Genomic DNA, 18931 nt, shown 5'->3' on the forward strand with positions numbered 1-18931 from the left:
CAAATGTTGATGTTTACTACAAGTTGGTACATTAGTTGCTAATTAAGTTCCTAGCTGCTTCAGCCAAAACTTGCTGTATTGAGTCCAAGAAAAGAATGGCAGCTATGTCAAAAATAAGGCGCTGGGGATTTTGTTTTGTTTTATTAAAGGAAAGTTGTATATTAAAGAATATGGGGAATGTACATGCTGGGAGAAAGGAAACCTTCAATCTTGGCTTCCTCCTAAACTGAGTTGGTGGTTCAAGTCCCTCTGCGTCTGTCACCAGGCCCTGGCCAAAGCCAACATACAGTACACACTGCAATCTACAAACGAGGCACTGAAGTTAACTTTATCATGACTCACTCAGTTTCATATCCACCCAGAAGTTCGCTGAGGGCAGCTTTAGTTCTTGGGGATGCACCCGCAGGACGCTGGGTTCGTATCTAGAAAGGGCGCAGAGGTGCCTTCATCCTGGGGTCCTGGGGTCCTGGGGTCCTGGGGTTACACCTCTCTGGAAACGTCCCCTTGGCTTCATCCCTCCACCTGGCCCTTGCAACCTGCCTGCAAGCCCCGCCAAGGCGAGCTCGCTCCTGTGGGCGTCAGTTTTTCCTCACTTCCAGGCTGGAAAGTCCCGAGTGGGGAGCTCTCGGGGCCCTCCACCTGTTAGCTGACAGGGTGACGCAAGACGGCCGTGGGAAAGAAGGCGGATTCACGCGGCGGGATCCAGCCAGGAAGACAGAAGCCCCCGGGAGGGGCCCTGCCGGCGCGCCGCGCCTCCCGAGCCCGAGGGAGCCCGCGGGGCTTTTCCAGGCGCCGCAGCGGCCAGAGCGCCGCGCTCGCCAGAGCCCACGGCGGGCGGCCCCCGGGCCAGGCAGCCCCGCCCCGCCCGCGGTTACGTCGGGAAACCGGCCGAGAGGAGAATAGAAACCGAAACCAAAGCGCCTGACCCGCAGCGGGACTTAAAGCTCGCACCCGAGCGCGCCGCGGCCACCGTCGGGTTTGCGCCCCGGAGCGCAGCGCCGTCCGCCCGCAGCCGCGCGGTCCCCGCCCCCCTGCCCGCCTGCTCACCTGCCCCCCCGCCCCCCTGCTCACCTGCCCCCCTGCCCGCCTGCCCCCCGCCCCCCTGCCGGCTGCCACCTCGCCGTCTGGGGGCTCCACCCGCGGCCCCGCGGCCGGCAGCACATTGCCGCAGAGCCGCTGCTGCAGGGAACTGCCGCCTGTCCGTCTACCTGGGAGACCCTCTCCCCTTTTTAAGAAGGAAGGATGTCGAACGGGTATTCTGCAGACAAGAATTTCCAGTATCTCATCTCGTGCTTCCGGGCCAGGGTGAAAAGGTACATCCAGGTGGAGCCGGTCCTGGACTACCTGACCTTCGTGCCCGCCGAGCTGAAGGAGCAGATCCAGGCCGCCGCGGCCACGCAGGGGAACATCCGCGCGGCCGAGCTGCTGCTGAGCACCCTGGAGACGGGGGCCTGGCCCCCGGGCTGGGCCAGGCTGTTTGTGGAGGCTCTGCGGAGGGCGGGCAACCCCCTGGCCGCGCGCTACATGAACCCCGAGCTCACGGACCTGCCCTCGCCATCCTCCGAGAACGCCCACGACGAGTGTTTCCAGCTGCTGAACCTCCTGCAGCCCACTCTGGTGGACAAGCTTCTGGTCAGGGATGTCTTGGATAAGTGCCTGGAGGTGGGGCTGCTGACCACGGAAGACAGGAATCGGGTAGGTGTCAGTTCAGATGGAGGTGGGCCCTTAGCAACCTGCGGCCGGTTGTTTTATTTGCCCCATTCCAAATGTTCTTGGGCATCTTTGGGTCATTCTGGTTCCTTGAGAAGAGAATATCTAGGCGCTTAAAACAAAATTTTGAAAATCTAAACACAAAAAGGTGATTTTTTTTCTAATTCGTTCACTGAAGTTAGCTGAAGAGTTCATTCTACAATAATAATGAGTGCTGATAGGTAACATTTATCGAACACTTACTATGTGCAGTTAGTATATTTTGCAGAATGTATTGTCAGAATTCACTCTCAGAATAATCCATTGAGGTGTATAACGCTATTAGTTCTATTTTACAGATGAGAAAACTGAGGGAGGTTAAGTAACTTGCCTAAGATGGTGGCAGAGCTAGTGATTTGGGGCCTGAGGGTGTGGAATTTTGTATTTTATTTAACATACTTCCATACAACAGGGATCAGCAAAACATGACCCATGGGCTAAATCTAGACTACTACTGGTTTTTGCCAGTCCCAAAAGCTAAGAATGGTTTTTAGATTTTAAATTTCCAGTGTTTATGAAGAAAGTTTTATTAGAACACAGCCATGCCCATTCATTTACATATTCTGTCTGCTCTTGCACCTCAGGAGCAGTTGGACAGAGAACATACAGCCCACAAAGCCTAAGTATTTCTTATCTGGACTTTAGAGAAAATATTTACCAATCTCTGGCCTGTGTTATACATTATGCCATTTAGTCTTGGTCTAAAAGGGGAAATTCCATATAACACACATACATGTTTTTCTGTAAAGTTTCAACGTTCTCTGAGAATCAAAACTTGGAGATAAGTCATTGAAAACTATGTCTCTAGTTGCAGTTTTTCATATTAGTGAAGAAGTAGTGGGTTTTCTAGGTGGCATTTTTATTTTTTTTTAATATATCTTTATTGGTTTCAGAGAGAGGAAAGGAGAGGGAGAGATAGAAACATCAATGATGAGAGAGTCATTGATCAGCTGCAGCCCGCAACCGCTGAGCCACGCCCGGCCGGGCTCTAGGTGGCATCTTGACAGTGTAAATTCCACAAGTGAATTTACACTTAATGTAATGTTTCATTGTTCACGGTTTTCCAGTGAGTAAGGGTGTACCATGAAGTGTAGAAATGGTGACCTGTTTGAATCAGACGTATTTAGGGTCGTAGGTTCAAAAGTCTTATTTTGAAAGACAAGTAGGGAAATAAACCCATGACTGAAATCAAAGGTTTTGTCTAACATGCTATGAGTTTGACATTTTCTTTCATTCTTTCTTTTTGATGTATTAATTGTTTGTATCTTCATTACAAAGTTTGGGGCCTTGGACTCATATCAGCCTATGATGTGACTTAGTCTTTAGTCGCTACAGTTAATGCTCCTTTGTAGATTTGACAGCCATGGGGCCTGTCCAAAGACCTAAGCCTGCATCTAATGGTGATGGCTGGTTTTCCCAACAAGTAAATTACTTTACACTGTTGTCTGTAACGTTTGTGTAGTTTTGTGTATTGAGAACCAGCTAGAACGCATTATAGTAGTCCAGCTGGATATGACAAATGTGTACATCACTGTGGCAGAATCTTAATTTGGAAGACAGTATGCAGCCTTCAAGCCAGCTGGAGATGGAAGATGGCATTTCCAGCCACAGTAGCTGTTAGGAAGTCCAGAAGCAACAGAGTCCAGTAACACCACAAAGCTGTTTATGTTTGGTGGGTATGATGTCCCGATTGCCAGCGAAACAGCACTTCTCTTTATTTACTCTAAATACTTCTGCCTATCAGCATCACTTTTGTCTTGCCTGGATTGAATTTCCTCCAGCTAGATTTTATCCAAGTCCTTGGTTCTGGCAAGCTGGAGGCAGCTAACAGTAATGCAGGGAGTTGACACAAAGAAGATGTAGAGTAAAGGGACATTTGTGTACTGATAGCAGTTAAGGCCAAAGCAATCCAAACTCTCCCCCAGATTCCGGTTTCAAAGGAGGCACTGAAAGACGGAGGAGCCATGTATTCAAGGCTCTCTAAGGGGGAGTGGTGTCTCTGTGAGATTCTGGAGTGATTGGATATGCAACATTTTACATGTACCATCAGAATAAAAAGTAAGCCATGGTGGGCGATGGAACGATGTCCTAGGTTTAGAAGAATCTGTTGGTACCAAGGTCACTGAGGGATGCTTATTTTAAATGGCAAAGTGCAGCGGAAAAGCATGGACATTTGGAATAGAAAGACCTGGACTTATTATCTTTGTCTCTTATCATATGTGTTAATTTGGGCCAAGTTTTATAAGTTCCCTGATCCTAAGATTACCCACGAGAATTAATATCATAATAATTTATCGTCTCACAGAATTTTAGTGAGCACAAGATCATGATTATGAAAAAGCTACATAAATAGTAAAAAGCTATTTTGCTATGATGATGGTGATGATGATGATGACTTTTATTACCATCCATGTGGCTACATTTCCTGAATTTAGTGTTTCAAGGATTTAGGTAAATCTCCCATGTTGAAATTGAGATCTTCTCCTTAAAGTTCCTGGATTAAACTGTGATTTGAAGGAGAAACTATATCTTTCATTGTTAAGCTCCCAGAACCTACCCAGGACTAAGTATAGGGCTGATACTTAATAAATATTGATTGATTAATATTTAAGTGATTGTTTAAATTTGTTTCCAAAGAGTTGTCTAGAATTAGAGATGCAAACACATGATATAATGAATCATGTCAGGCACTGGAGAATAGATGGATGATAAACATAAGAATTCAAAATTTGCTTTTTTGGACAGCTCAACTAATTAGTCAGGACTTCTAAAAAATCATATTTTATTTTAATTATTTTCCTGTTTTCCAGTAGACATTTTTCACTTGGCCTTTTAGTTTAGGGTTCCAATCTCCACATGCCAGTCCCTCCTCCCCATATATCACAGCTTCTGAAAATGATCCTAGATTGAATTTTGTGTCCAGTGATTACCCAAAGAAACTTATATAATTGATGTATTTATTCATTTATCTGGTTTAAATTTATAGAATGGCACAAAAGTGCCCACGATAATGAAAGGATTACTGAGTAACACAGATATTGTTTGTGCTTTCACAGAGCTTGTGCTGTAGTGTTGACCAGCATTCATTCTTCGAACAAATGGTTAAACAATGTCTAGCTTATGCCAGACACTATTGTGAATATTGGTGACTCAGCAATAAGTACAAGAGTCACTTTATGGATCATTATAATAGAATGATCGCTAACTGTAGGGAGTGCCCCTGTACTGATCGGCTTCTGTTTTAGGATGCTTATTGGAAATTTTGGCCCATTCATTGACTTAGACAGCCATGAACTCTGGAAAAGAAATGATCACATAAACATTTCCATAATGTCTTAATATCAGTCTGAACAGCTGAAGAGAGGTGCGTGTTTCAGCCCTGGCCAGTTCAAAGCATAAACATTTATAGTCCTGGAAGACCCCATTTAACTTTTGTTTGCATAGGGGAACCAGAGATGCTATGGTCAGTCCAGCCGGAAACCTAGTCCAGTTCTCCCTACATGAAGCCAAGTACTCTAGTCATCCCCCACCAGCTCCCTGTATTACTAAATTAGGATAGATAAAAATTTTATTAGCAGGAAAAAAAGTATTAATAAGAAACTAGCTATGTTAATATGACAATACATAATCATTGGTAAGACTTCGTGGGAAACTAGTTCTTAAAAATTCTTTGTTTTTAATGTGAGCTTTACTTCCTGATTTACTGGTACTGAGAGTTGAGCTCTTCTGTATTAAAAAAAAATTACCATTGTATTTAAATAGCTATCTAACGTTATTACGAGGGAGAGAAAGCATTTTTATCAAACTGTACCATCGTGTTGGCAGATCAGTGCTTAATGGAAATATCATTGGTTTCTCCATTTCTGTTGGAAAGAAAAAACATAGATCAAAGAATTTAGAACATGAAAGCATTGAATTGCATTATTCACAAATTCATATTTATTTTATATTCTTTAAATTAGTTAACAATGTATTTGCAGACATTTTAATTTTCATATTCGGAGAAAAAGTTCAGTGAGGGAGGGACATGAGTGGAAATCATTCATTATATGTCCTGTTGCAGCTTCAAGTCTAAATATCTACCTCCCAAGAATTTCAGCAATCAAGTGTATGTATTGGAATCTAATATCTTTACTGTGTTTTAGGAGAGCAGATTAAGCTTAAAATGTTCTGTGTTTGCTTCAAAGGATATTGATGTATTTTCTAGCACCCAAAAGCTCAGAATCTTGATGAAGCTGAAAAATTGCACAGATATTATATGTCATTCCACATTCAAATAATAAAAATACTTATAGGAAAAAATAGCATAGGGATCCTTAAATGCCTGAACTCACTAAGGACAAAGCAAGGTCTATAAATGTAATTTTACAGTAAAAATCAACTAATTAATAAAGAAAATTTAATGGACATAGGTTTAGGTTTTTTAATAAAAGTATTTATTACAGTGCCTTATTCTGTTTAGAGAAATCCTTTCTGATTAAATTAGGTGATAATAATAAGGACATTACAAACATCATCTAAGACAAAGAATTTTTATTAGGCGATTAATGGAGTTAGAAAAAAAGGTAAGAAATGAGCAGGAATCTTCTTAGAAGATGCTGTGGGAGAGATGAACTGAAATCACCTAAAATTTATTAAGTTCAAGTAGTCATTTTAACCCTTCTTGCCAGAAAACAAACTTAAAATTAGGGACAACTTTTATTTATAATTATAGTATAGGAAGGCAGCATTGAAGTCAATTGCCAGGGATCAACTTCTACCTCTGTCATTTACTAGCTGTGTGTCCTGGGAGAGGTAACTGGACTTCTCTGCACCTCGGATTTTTGATCTGCAAAATGGGTTAATATTGTTACCTTCTTTAGGTTGCTGAGTTTATATATGCAAAGCCTTTATAGTAGAATTAACTATTAACTAATAGGACTGAAATATCCTTTGGGTAGAAGCCATACTGTACACTTATGTACTAAGTAGTGCTCGCTGATGAAGTGTTTGTAAAGGTAGATGTTTTCCCTAGTCATCCATAAAAATAGCTAACACTGAATTTGTGCCAGACATTGATCCAAAAAAGCAAATTCCTGACTTTAAAAACTTATGGCATATATTTATAGGGACTAGGAAATATAAAAATTTTGTAGGAAAACCTAATCTAGCTAAACAATCCAAATTACACATGTAGAAGATATGCAGATGTTGAAAAGGACCTTGAGAGTATCTAAGTCAGTATTTCTTATTGAAGCTGATGATTAGAATCATTAAATGTTTTAAAATGCTTTTTCTAGTTTCCCAGCATAGACAAAATAAATCAGAATTTTTGAGAGTATATCAGTATTCATTAAAGCTCCCCGGGTGATTCTTGTGCAGCAAGGAGGGAGAATGCCTGAAATTTCTTTTCAATTGCTTCATTTTACACATATAGAAACTGAGGCCCAGGGTGATATAGTAGCTTGCCTAATGGCACAGCAAGCTGATGATGTCCTGTCTAATTGTTTTCTGGTCTCAATGTATTAGTCCTTTCTCCAAATGTTTGGTGCTATATTAAGAACTGGGGAAAAGCACTGTGATAATGCTTGCACAAATGATCCACATTTAGAAAGATTTGCTTAGATTGATCTGAAAGGGAAACTCAGTGAAGGCTAAGGATTGCAATGAATGGATGTAGAAATAATTCTGCTCACTACTTTCAAAAGGGAATAGATACAGAAATAAACGTGCCTCATAATATTAAATAAACACCGACTTAAGAAAAATATTATGGTAATAAATATTGCAAATATTAAGTAAGCAAGAATATAAATCTGTGATAGTAATTGCTTCATAATGGTAATAGTGCAGAAACAGAAGTTGGATAAGAAACGTTTGATTTCCCATTTGCAGACTCCATGACTTAAAAGGAAAAACCAAGGCCCTAGATATACAGACAGAAATCGATGCAAATAGACATAAAATGGCTAGAGATTAAAGGCCCTTTCTTTTGCACCCCTTATTCAGAATGGCTGAGGTAAAACACGCATTGCTACAAGTGGCCCTGCTGTTTTCTTTAGTGTTTGAAATAAATCTTTATACTTATGCTTAATTGCTCAAGTTTTCTAAAGGCTAGTTCCTTTTGCAATTAGTTCAGAGGGTGTTTGATCTTCTTTAATTTTGCTTTCCTCTTAAAACAGATTTCTGCTGCGGAAAATAATGGAAATGAGGCAGGTGTTCGAGAGCTCCTGAGAAGGATTGTGCAGAAAGAAAACTGGTTTTCTGTGTTTGTGACTGTTTTGAGGGAAACGGAAAACGAAGCCCTGGCCCAGGAGTTAACAGGCTCCAGCGCCCCCGACAGCGGTGCAGGTATTTCTCGTTCTGTGCATTTTGCCCGGTGACTGAGAGCTTAATGAAGCTCGTAGACTCAAGGCCGAACACTAAGAGTTTTAGAATCAAAATTTCAAAACTGAAAGGGAGTTGAGAGATCATCTCTTTTATTTTCTTTACAAATGAGGAAACTGCTGCCTAGGAAAAGATTAACTTACAGAAAACCACAAAACTCAGCAAAATGGGTGAGAATATTGGCAACTGACTCATGTCCAACACCCTTTCTGCCACCCATCTTATTTTAGAAACGAGATGACTGCCTGAAATTTTTATCAAGCTATTTTAAACATTGAACAGACACAAACAAATAGGAAGAAAATGTTTTAATGGTTATTCAACTCTGCTGCATAGTCTCCTGGATATTTATATACATTTTAAAGGAATTTATTAAATATTTGATAAAAGGTCTGTAATAGCCAACGTACTTCAATATCACTTCATGTGAGTTTTTAAAATCATTCAATTATAATAACAAAGGTAACATTTTATAGCCTTTCACATGTGTTATTTGTAAAGCTAGTTTAAATTGCCTTTTTTCTTTCAGAGTAGGTATCTTATGTTTTAAAAACTACTGTATGTAAAACAAGTTGAAAATTAATTGGTAGTAACTGATTTAAATGACTTAGAATCATTTCAAGCTCGCATCTATGCATTCAGGCATTCAGCCAGTCCTTCAACTACATTTCATGAGTGCCAAAGATGTGCCAGACACTGTGGTAGGGGCTGGGGATAGAGACTTAGAAGAGACATACAAATTCCCTACTCCCATACACCACACTTTCTAATGGTATAAGATACCCAGTAAACTATTTCCTAGGTTATCGATGCAAAATAAAAAGATAGTTACTAAATTATTAACAATATGTTATGTTTTTATATTATATTAATTAAATAGCTTAATTTTGCCCAGTGGTTTTAAGTACACACACAGATATACATATACATAAAGATGTATATATATCTATATCTATCCACATATATAATATATATATGTAGAGCGAGAAATAATATTTTTACTATGAGGTATAAAACGTTCTAACATTTTGGGGTCAAGGTCTTTTACCTTCGCCCCAAAACAAATGCTTTGCAGTGTCATATGTTTGAGACCCCCCTAAAATTAGAATCTGAAGAGGCCTTGCGGCTGTCCCTTCTCTCTTCAATTATTCAGGGATTGAGGAGTGGAGCCAGGGTGCTTGCTCAGTCAAACTTGGTCAGTCCAGCTTTCACAATGCAGGTGGTAACTCCATGATCTGTCCACAAGCAGGTTCCAGGGTTTCTACTGTCATTGCTTCTGTCTCCACAGCAAAGCTTAACTGTATAAAAAGTCCTTCTCAGGCCTGGCCAGTGTGGCTCCGTTGGTTGAGCATCCTGCTGTGCACGTAGAGTCACAGGTTCGATTCCCCGTCAGGGCACTGCCTGGGTTTTGGGCCTGATCCCCACTAGGGGGCATACAAGAGGCAGCCAATCAATGTTTCTCTCTCCCCCTCTCTCTCTAGAATCAAGGGAAGCATATTTTAAAAGGAAGGAAAGGAGGGAGGGAGGGAGGGAGGAAGGGAGGGAGGAAGGAAGGAAGGAAGGAAGGAAGGAAGGAAGGAAGGAAGGAAGGAAGGAAGGAAGGAAGGAAGGAAGGAAGGAAGGAAGGAAGGAGGGAAGGAAGGAGGGAAGGAAGGAGGGAAGGAAGGAGGGAAGGAAGGAAGGGAAAGAGGAAGGAAAAATAATCTATGAGCTAGTGTAGTAAATTGGTGAGGGTTGGAAAACTGTAGCCTATGAGCCAAATCCTGACTGCCACCTGGTTTTAAAAAAAAAAGTCCTCAGTCAGAAGCATCTTTGCATTTTTACTTTGCTTCAGTTCTCTGCAAAGGCCTCAGTTGCAACATCGAGATTATGGTTTTTTTGCACTTATGCATTACTGCCCAGCCATTGTTTCCACAGCATATCTCCAAGGCCAGTTTGCTAAGTCTGAAGGTACTTCCAGCCAAAGCTACGTACAGTGATGGGGTCAAATTTCTCCTACACACCTCAAGGATGAGCTGGACCCCAGTCCCAACCACTCATCTCATGGCGAGTTTCCTTTCAAGACCCTATGAGAACACTTCTATTCATGACAAGCATTCTAGGACTTGAACTTCAAAAGGAAATGACTACAATTTGGTTCTCCCTCTCCCCTTGGGAGATTTTGGCCTCTGTGTATGAAAGGATATTAGAAAGGGCAGCCTTTAAGATCACAAAAGACCTTCTCATATCCATCCCCTAAATTTGAGGGTACTATTGGTTTCACAGTTGTGTACAGTGGCATAATTGCTTAGGAAAGGGTCTAGAAGATCTACTCCAAAGTGTTGTCTAGAGTCTCCTCTCATAGACAAGATATCTAGCAATATTTCTCGCTAAGATCTTTTAAAGTTCTACTTTACAAGGTGCCTTATTAGAAGTTTAACATAATTTTTTCAAACTGTAATTCTTTGAACAATAACAATCTATGTAGAGTATGTATAGTAAATCTCATGTAATACCAGTGTTATAACACATCTCATCATGTACACCTAGTATTCACATATCTTCCCCATTACTGTCTTTATTATATGCTATCACCTTGTATTACGATTAGGTCTTTATGCCTCTTTTAGAATGGCTCAGGGACTAGACTATCCAGATTTTCTCAGCCCATGTACATATCCTGGCTTGCCAAGGACAAACATTTTATGAAAGTGGAAAGTCCTTATAAAAAGAAAAATAGTGACACCAACTCTCCCTTCTACCCCTCCCTGGGCCCATGGCAGGGTCCTCTCCCAGCTGGGCTTCTCCCTCTTTCAACCCAAGTGGGTGATGATGGATATTGACTCAGATATGTGGGCTCTTACGAGACAAAGGCAGGGAGAAGAAGAGAAATGGATCTCTAAGCTTCCTTGAAAATCAGGTGGCAAATGCCCATCTCCAGAGATTGGCATTCTTCCACTCCCTTGCCAACTTATTCCAAATAACTAAGACTTACTTTTCATTTCTTAAGGACACTTAATCAGCGGAGTCAGGGATTTAAGTATTGTTTGTTGAACAGGACATCTTATCATGAGAATCTAAGCATTTTTCTAGCAGATCTTGATGACCGAAAGTTAGCTGTGATTATTCGTGTGGTTAAGAGCTGCCATGGACTAAATTGTGTCACCCCAAAATTCATATGCTGAAGCCCTAATTCCCAATGAGACTAAATCTGGAATAGGGTCTTTAGGAGATAATTAAGGTTAAATGAAGTCAGAAGGGTGGGCCCTAATCCAGTAGGACTGTGGCCTTATAAGAAGAGGAAGAGATATTCTCTCTCTCTCTCTTCCTCTCTCTTCCATGAGAAGATATAATCAGAAGGTGACCTTCTGCAACCTAAAGAAAGAACAAGAGTTCTCACCAGACATCAACCCTGCGAGCAAAGTGATCTTGGATTTCCAAACTTCAAGACAATGAAAAAAATTCTGTTGCTCAAACCACTCAATCTATGATATTTTGTTAGGATGGCCTGAGCTCACAGATATGGGAGCCCGGGCTCTAAATCCTTATACTTACTGAATCCGTGCTCCTTCACGTCCCTGGATGTGTGACTTTTGTTAGGTACTTGCCCTCTCTGTGCCTCAGTTTACTTCCCTATGAAATAGGGATAATAATGTTATTTATTAATGGGTTATTTTAAGGATTCAGTGGTTTAACATATATAAAGTGCTTATATGGTAAGCCCCCAACAAGTTGACTTTTATGATTATAAACTCCAAACATACTTAATATGTAGCTGCAAACATTGTAAAGTTGTCTGGCCAAAGACCAAGTCCAAAGTCACAACAGTTTTTCAGGAAATTCATCACGCACATGACTCATTTTCTCCTTACTTTGTAAGATGGCCTGATCCAAAGTGATACTTAAAAATTTGTTTTCTCTATGGCATCAGACTTTTCTGACAGATTGTAGCCTCAGAAGGACAGAAAGTCTTGTTTTTCTTTGTAACCACGCTTCCCCTTAAGAAAATACTCCATGTTGGTTGAAGGAAGGAAAGCCGGACGGGGGAAATAAAGGGAAGAAGAAAGAAAGGATATGGAATATTTTATTGAATTTTTTAAAAATCTCCAGAAATTTGTGATACATGCATTTAGGCTGACATTAAAGCATATGTACATCTCCCGTAAAACACAGTGAGGGAACAAAATGGCAAGATCACAAGCTAAAGAAAAACTACCACCACATTTTCATTTTCATTAATTCAGCCTGAAATGTGGCTTTGCATCACTGACGAAGGGGCTCACTTCCTTAAGGCGATGGTCAGATAGGAAATTGTAGCACTTTTCCTGTGAATAGTATAATGCTTATTATACAGTCTTTTTAGACAAAATTTAATCATGGCAAAGAATTACTCACTATGTCCATATTAATAATAAAAATACTATGTCAGAACAAAAAACACATTTTAAGCCTCTCAGAATATCAAAATAGTGAAGTACATTTGGGCAAATCTCTAAGAGAGACCCCCACTTTTTTTTAAAGTAACAATAATATGTATTTATAGTGTATAAAAGCTTACATTGCAATGCAATTTACAGTCTGTTTAGAATTTCACGGTATTGAAGTATATTCAGATAAGTGTCTATTAAAAACCCTCATTTCATTTGTTTCCCTCACCCGAGGGCGTTTTTCCATTGCTTTTAGAGGGAGAGAAACATCATGTGAAAGAGACACATCAATTGGTTGCCTCTCGCACGCACCCCTACCAGGGGCGGGTAGAGAACCCGCAACCCAGGTACATGCCCTTCATCTGGAATTGAACCCGTGACCCTTAATTGCATGGGCCAATGTTCTATTTATTTAGCCACACTGGCCAGGGCCTCCATTTCATTTTTAAAATAATAATGATTTTATGTATACTGTATAAAAGCTTGCATTGTGCTATTTTTTATATTCTAATATTTTTATTCCATAGAAAATGAGAATGTATCACAAGAAGATGGTCTTGAAGTTAAAGAGCCACTTCTTTTAGCCACAGATGAACCAAATCCAGAGAAAGACGCCTGGGACATGCAAAATAACTCAGTGGAATCATTTTTTACGGATTCTTCTGTAGTTTCAGGTACTTGGAAAACCTGCATACTTTACATACACGAATTACTAAGTCACAAAAAAATCAGTGGGTGCATTGATCACATCAGGGTCTGTTAAGCTGAGTGAGAAAATTTGAACTTTGGGGTTTTGTGAGCATTTTTATTAAAATAATATTTTTAGAAGAGATTAAATTAAAATAATTCCTCTTGGTGGCTAAAAATGTTTTCAAAACTAATGCAATATTAATGTTATGAATATGAACACATTTGGTTCTAATTTTACTTTAGAAGACATCTGTGGGCCTTGTAAGTGATAAATATCATAAGCATGCCCTATATTTTCGTGGCTTTCAAATACTTTATAGTCATGTGCCACATGAAGACGTTTCGGTCAATGATGAAGCGCACGAATGACGGTGATCCCACAGTATCGTGGTGGAGCTGAGAAACTCCCGTTGCCTGGCGCTGCAGCTGACCTCAGGTGCGTGCTCACCTGTTGGCGGCGACACCGTCACACACAGGGAGCTGCCGGGCATCCAGAGGCACAGCACATGCAGTGACCTGCGGTGCATAATACTTGTGAAGACATGACTATGCTACTGATTTAGGTATTTCCTATCCTAGGCTTTGTATCACTGTTTTAGAGTGTACGCGCCCCACTTACACCTAAACGGGTTTGCTTTAACACAGCATGTCCTGTTAGCCTGGCAGCGGCCTCGTACGTCTCGCTTTACTGCATTCCTCCATTGCATCATTTTCTCTTGCCACTGATTTCATCTTCTGCTGTTTTGCACAAGAACATGCTGCAAAGGCATGCGGCCTGTGAGTGGGCAGCTGCCCCCACGGAACAGGTGTGGAGCAGGCCGCGCCCTCCGGGCTCGTGTGTGAGCTCCGGCGTGTCCGCACAGCGGCAGAACCCCCCGACGACATTTCTCAGGAAGCGTCCAGTTGTTTTGCAGCTTGTTTCACCCAAAGCTCTGATAATTAAGTCAGGCCATCACCCTCGCCCCTGCGTTGCTGACTGGGATGTCTCAGAGACGGTCAGCTGGGTTGCAGGCTCAGACCAAGGCTGTGGAAAGGAGGGTGAGCAGGTGTTAAACTGGTGCTGGCTTGAATCGCAGTAACTAATTGGTGTGAGAACCAGATACCACTATGCCCACCTTTTTCATGTAAAACAGATCTGCCACGATCAAACTAATTTAATTTTGTTCTCTCTGATTTGCTCAAGATATAACCCTTCTCTCCTCTCCCATCTCCTCAAAAGGGCCACATTCTATTTTCTCAAGAAATACTTATAGGCTGTGGTGTGCTGATAAATATTTAACAAGAAGCTCTCTGGGGAAAAGAAAAACGCCCTGATTGGTAGCATGTACCAATCTCCACGGTGTAAATGCTCCTACTAAGGTTGATTTCAAGCCTCCATCATGATGCCACCGAGCACAAAGTTGGTGGGAGACATGCAGTAGCAACCATTAGGTAGCATTTCCACCACACAGATGCAATAGGCATAAATGGCCTCGACATCACAGATAATATAGTAAAATGATCAGGAAACGGTGGGTTTTAAGTATTCATTACCTTTGTTTTAATATAATTTAATTATAAGCTTGTGTAATTTAATTTTTTAAAATGCTGGTTCACAAAATTCCTGAAAATTTAACAATCGGCTCTTGTGAGCTGATATTAAGCTGACTCCAGCATACCACTGTAAAGTTTACTATTTTTGACTCAGAAAAGTAATATGGCTGCATTGCAGCAAATTTAAAACAGAAACATAGAAAGAAAAAGTCACCCATACTCCCACAGTATAGATAACTCTTAACAGGTGGGTGTGTAGCCTTCCGGTCTGTTTACACACCTGGATGTTTATATATAAGGACATTTCTCCGGTGCTCATTAAATGTTCTTCTACAGAATGGCTTATAAAAATTCTGGATGCATTATAAAAGATTATCTCGTTGTTGAACATTTAAGATGCTTCCAAATTTCTGCATCAGAAATGATCCTGCATCTCAAATAAGGGTTTTTCACCAAAAGTTGCCTAATGCATCTCATCAGATTGTACCTTACGTATGGAGGATTCTGAGTCTCTAAGCGGACAAAGTTAAGGCAAAACCTTTTACAATTTCTGTTTTCTTACTGTTTAATATAAAACTTAATGCTGCATCTTGTGGGGGAAAAATCTGGATCTTAATAATAGCCATAGGGAACGGAAGGGGTTTTTTGCTTTGTTTTTTTTCCTCCTGGGTTTTCTCCCATCTTCTCTTCCCTTCATTTCTTTCATTTAACAGATATTTATCATGTCCCAGGAATGTAAACCCAGTGGGGGAACAACAGAAATGGCTTTTGCCCCATGTTGCTTTCAGCCGACCTCTGTGTCAGCCAAACAATAGTCATTATATTAGCTGCGTAGTAGGTGCTATGCAATAGGACTACAGTAAGTGCTATGAAAGGAAAGTGCAGACTATTAAAATATATAATAGTCTGAGAACATGCGACAGTAGAGTAAGACGTACAGTAATCTGAGGACTTCATCCCATACACAGGCTTTAAGGATCATCTAGTCTGAAAGCGCCTTGTGATGTAGATTTAGGAGCAGATTAGTACAATACCTCACTTAGGAAAATGTAGTGCCTTTGCTTTAGCGTGTAGACACTGCTGCTGTGGATTATTCCAAGTGTCTGTTCATTTTCTTGTTGTTCTTTGGAACTAAAAGTCCTGATTTAAATAACTTGTAAAATGCCATTAGCCCAAAGAAGTTATGGGAGTTCTTTTGATTGAAATTTTTATTGCAAAATTTACTGTGGAAGGATTTTGCCAAATTAGCACTTGGACAGAATTAACAATCAAAATAAATGTGAAAGTATTCTATAGTCTCTAACATGAATTTACATAATTTTGTTTTGCATATTTTATTGATATTGATCATGTATAATCTTTATTTTGAATTCTAATGTATTGTGTTAAGATTTCAAGTACAGTTACCAAAATGGCAGTGAAAGAAACTTTTTACTTAAGGTGCACATAATCTGTACATATGAATTTTCATATGCAGAAAGAAAACATTTGACTTGAATTCTTTCCAATTTCAAACGAAGACTCTGTAATTTTATTTCTAAACCAGTTTCTAAAATATTTTTCAATGGATACAAATGTTAATTATTTATAATTTTAATGCAAAGATTCTTCATATATTGATAGTTAGCTCCTTTTACTCCTAATATATATCTGATGGGTGAGACAGACTGCCATTAACAACAGTGGCCTGCCCTGAAATCAATTTTAATCACCTTCGCCTTTATCCTAGGAGTGGTAAATCAGAATTCCCCAGGATAGATCTGGAGGGTGATTTCATCACGTCTCCACATTGGGGTTGGCGTTTCTTCTTCCTTCCTCCTTCCAACTGCTTCCCATTTAAAAAGTGGTTAATAATTAAGATATGCCAAAAGTTTTCTATTTTCTTTTTTTCCAAGTTAACACAATAATTTCTAAAGAATATTTGAATAGCTCTCAGACTATTTTACTTACAGCAAGCAATTAATTATCTGTATTTTAAAAATTCTATCAGTGTACAGTAAAATTGACTGTAAAATCAGTTTTAGTTGTCTGCTACTGTTTCTGTCACAAGAGAGTAGTTATTTTACATCGACATTTTAATTATACTATTTTAGGAATTAATGTTTCATACTAAAATAAAAGTAAATTAAATGAGATTCACAACTAAATAAAATTTGTGTTTGGAGTAAACTTACCTTCATTCAGAGTTCTGCAGAAAATCTCCCAAACTTCTTTTATGTTGGACCTTCCTGTTGTCGAATTAGAAAATGCAAATACCTGAGGCTGGCCAGCAGAGGGCGCCTTTACATTTATAAAGAGAGCGGAATTCACTGTTCAGTATAATGTAACGGTGTAGAATGTGCCATGAGTGAATATACAGTGCGCATGAGTATGAATGCATGTGTATATTTTGATTTATATATTCGTTCACGTGAAGATTTTAAAATTCCACCCCAGCTAATGAGCTTACCAACCTGCTTGTTTTCAGACTTTAATACCTTCTTTTTCATATTCCCCCATATGTTCCACTCCCTAGGTTTATCCGGTGACATTATGCTTTGGAATATATTGTGGATATATTTTGCATAGATCATGTTCTGTAGGAGGGGTTTAAAAATTGACCTTTATGAAACAGCCTCTTTCTCCCTGGCCCAATCTGTTATAGCACTTTTGTTGTTGTTGTTTTGTTTTGCCTTTTTATAGACCAAAGTCCAATCTTAGATTTGTTCTATACTATTTTCTGTTAAAATGCCACAAAATTTATCCTTGCACTTGAGGACCAGAATAATGTTCTATAGCACTAACCTCTAGAAATTTAGAAATTCTTAGAATCTCTACAAATAAATACCATATAGCAGTTGAGATCTTAGTGGGGAAGAGAACTGATACAAAAGTGTAATAACATTGTGTCAGAATAGCCTATACTATAGCATCCTCCCATGCACTGAAGGGTCTCGGGTTCGATCCCCAGTAGGGGTGAGTACAGGAGGCAACCAATTGATATTTCTCTCTGTCTCCCTCTCCCTTTCACTTCCTCTCTCTCTAAAATCAAGTTTTAAAATGTTTATAATTCATCATTTGAACAATTATAAATTATTAGCATAATGCACGTGTGGTCATCTCAGTTGATGTTCGCAGGAAAGCCCATTATCAAAGGAATATACCCTTTGAGGTGCTAGAAGTGGGTGATATTGGCTTGCAGGAGCCAAACATGCACAGGACTTCCTACCTCCACACAATGACATCATAGTGGTAGCTTGAAATCAGCCATGGAAGAAATATTTACATTTCAAAAGTCAGCAAACACTTAAATCGTGGCATTTTCCCTCCAAAGAGCCCGACTTTTGAACATTTCCAGAACCCCCTTAAATGTATCTTTCCACATACTTTCCTCATGTCTGCTTATGTCCACTTAACTTGCACAGCTCTTCCCAAAGGGTGCTTATCAGCTAAAGAAGTTGGCAAGTCATCACCTATCTTGCCATCCCTAGACTTTGTTATTGCCAAGACTTGCTTTCCATGTGGTCTTCTGACTTATCACTCATAATGGACTCTGTTCTCGGACGTTTTGCCTCTGTTACTGACTGGCAGTGAATGAATGGGTCTTTCTAGTGGGTATGGTTATCCCCACAACCCTGTACTTTAATAACTACCTTTCTGAGACCCAACTCTAAAGGCTAAAGGGCATAGAGATACAATGTAAGCCAACATCCTTGCACACAACTCAAATTTCATTCTGGCTGAAACATTTCAGCAGTTTAAATTCTATAAATGGGAGCAAGGAGCTCCAGGGATAGCCGTGTGGTCCTGTGGCTCTAGGAGAGTTTTAAATTTTTTTCTTTCTCTCTCTCTTTGGGAACTCATTTCCTAGAAGCTTGGATCCAGGAGAGAATATGCAAGGTGGGTGGAGGTGGCTTCTCTCCATTCTGTGGGAACACATGTTCCCTGGCATGGAGAACAAACTCTGACAGACCAAAATGTGAGCGTGTGTGTTGCGTGCGCACGCACAAATCCATATACATGGAGCTGAAAATAAAAGTCATCTATTTCCTCTCAAAAAAGATTAAGTTATGTCAAAAGAAAAGGAAATAGATATTATTAGTAAGAAAGCTAAGTACACTTCAGAAGTCCATGCTGTCTCTGTGTGAGTGCCCCCATGTGCACGTGTGTTGGGAGTCTAGGGGTGGTCTTTGACTACGCTTCAGGGG

General features: G+C 40.1%; 1 protein-coding gene across 1 annotated transcript in view; it reads left to right on the forward strand.

The window, feature by feature from the left end:
- The first annotated feature begins 1242 nt into the window (after window positions 1-1242).
- Window positions 1243-18931, forward strand: part of IFIH1 (interferon induced with helicase C domain 1) — a 50012-nt gene continuing 32323 nt past the window's right edge. Inside the window, exons 1-3 of the mRNA XM_016197406.2 lie at window positions 1243-1695; window positions 7911-8079; window positions 13049-13195. Of these exons, the coding sequence (XP_016052892.2) occupies window positions 1243-1695; window positions 7911-8079; window positions 13049-13195 (769 nt within the window). The remainder of the gene's footprint in view (window positions 1696-7910; window positions 8080-13048; window positions 13196-18931) is intronic.

Source organism: Miniopterus natalensis, chromosome 8 (assembly GCF_054644295.1).
Source record: "Miniopterus natalensis isolate mMinNat1 chromosome 8, mMinNat1.hap1, whole genome shotgun sequence".
Lineage (NCBI taxonomy): Eukaryota > Metazoa > Chordata > Mammalia > Chiroptera > Miniopteridae > Miniopterus > Miniopterus natalensis.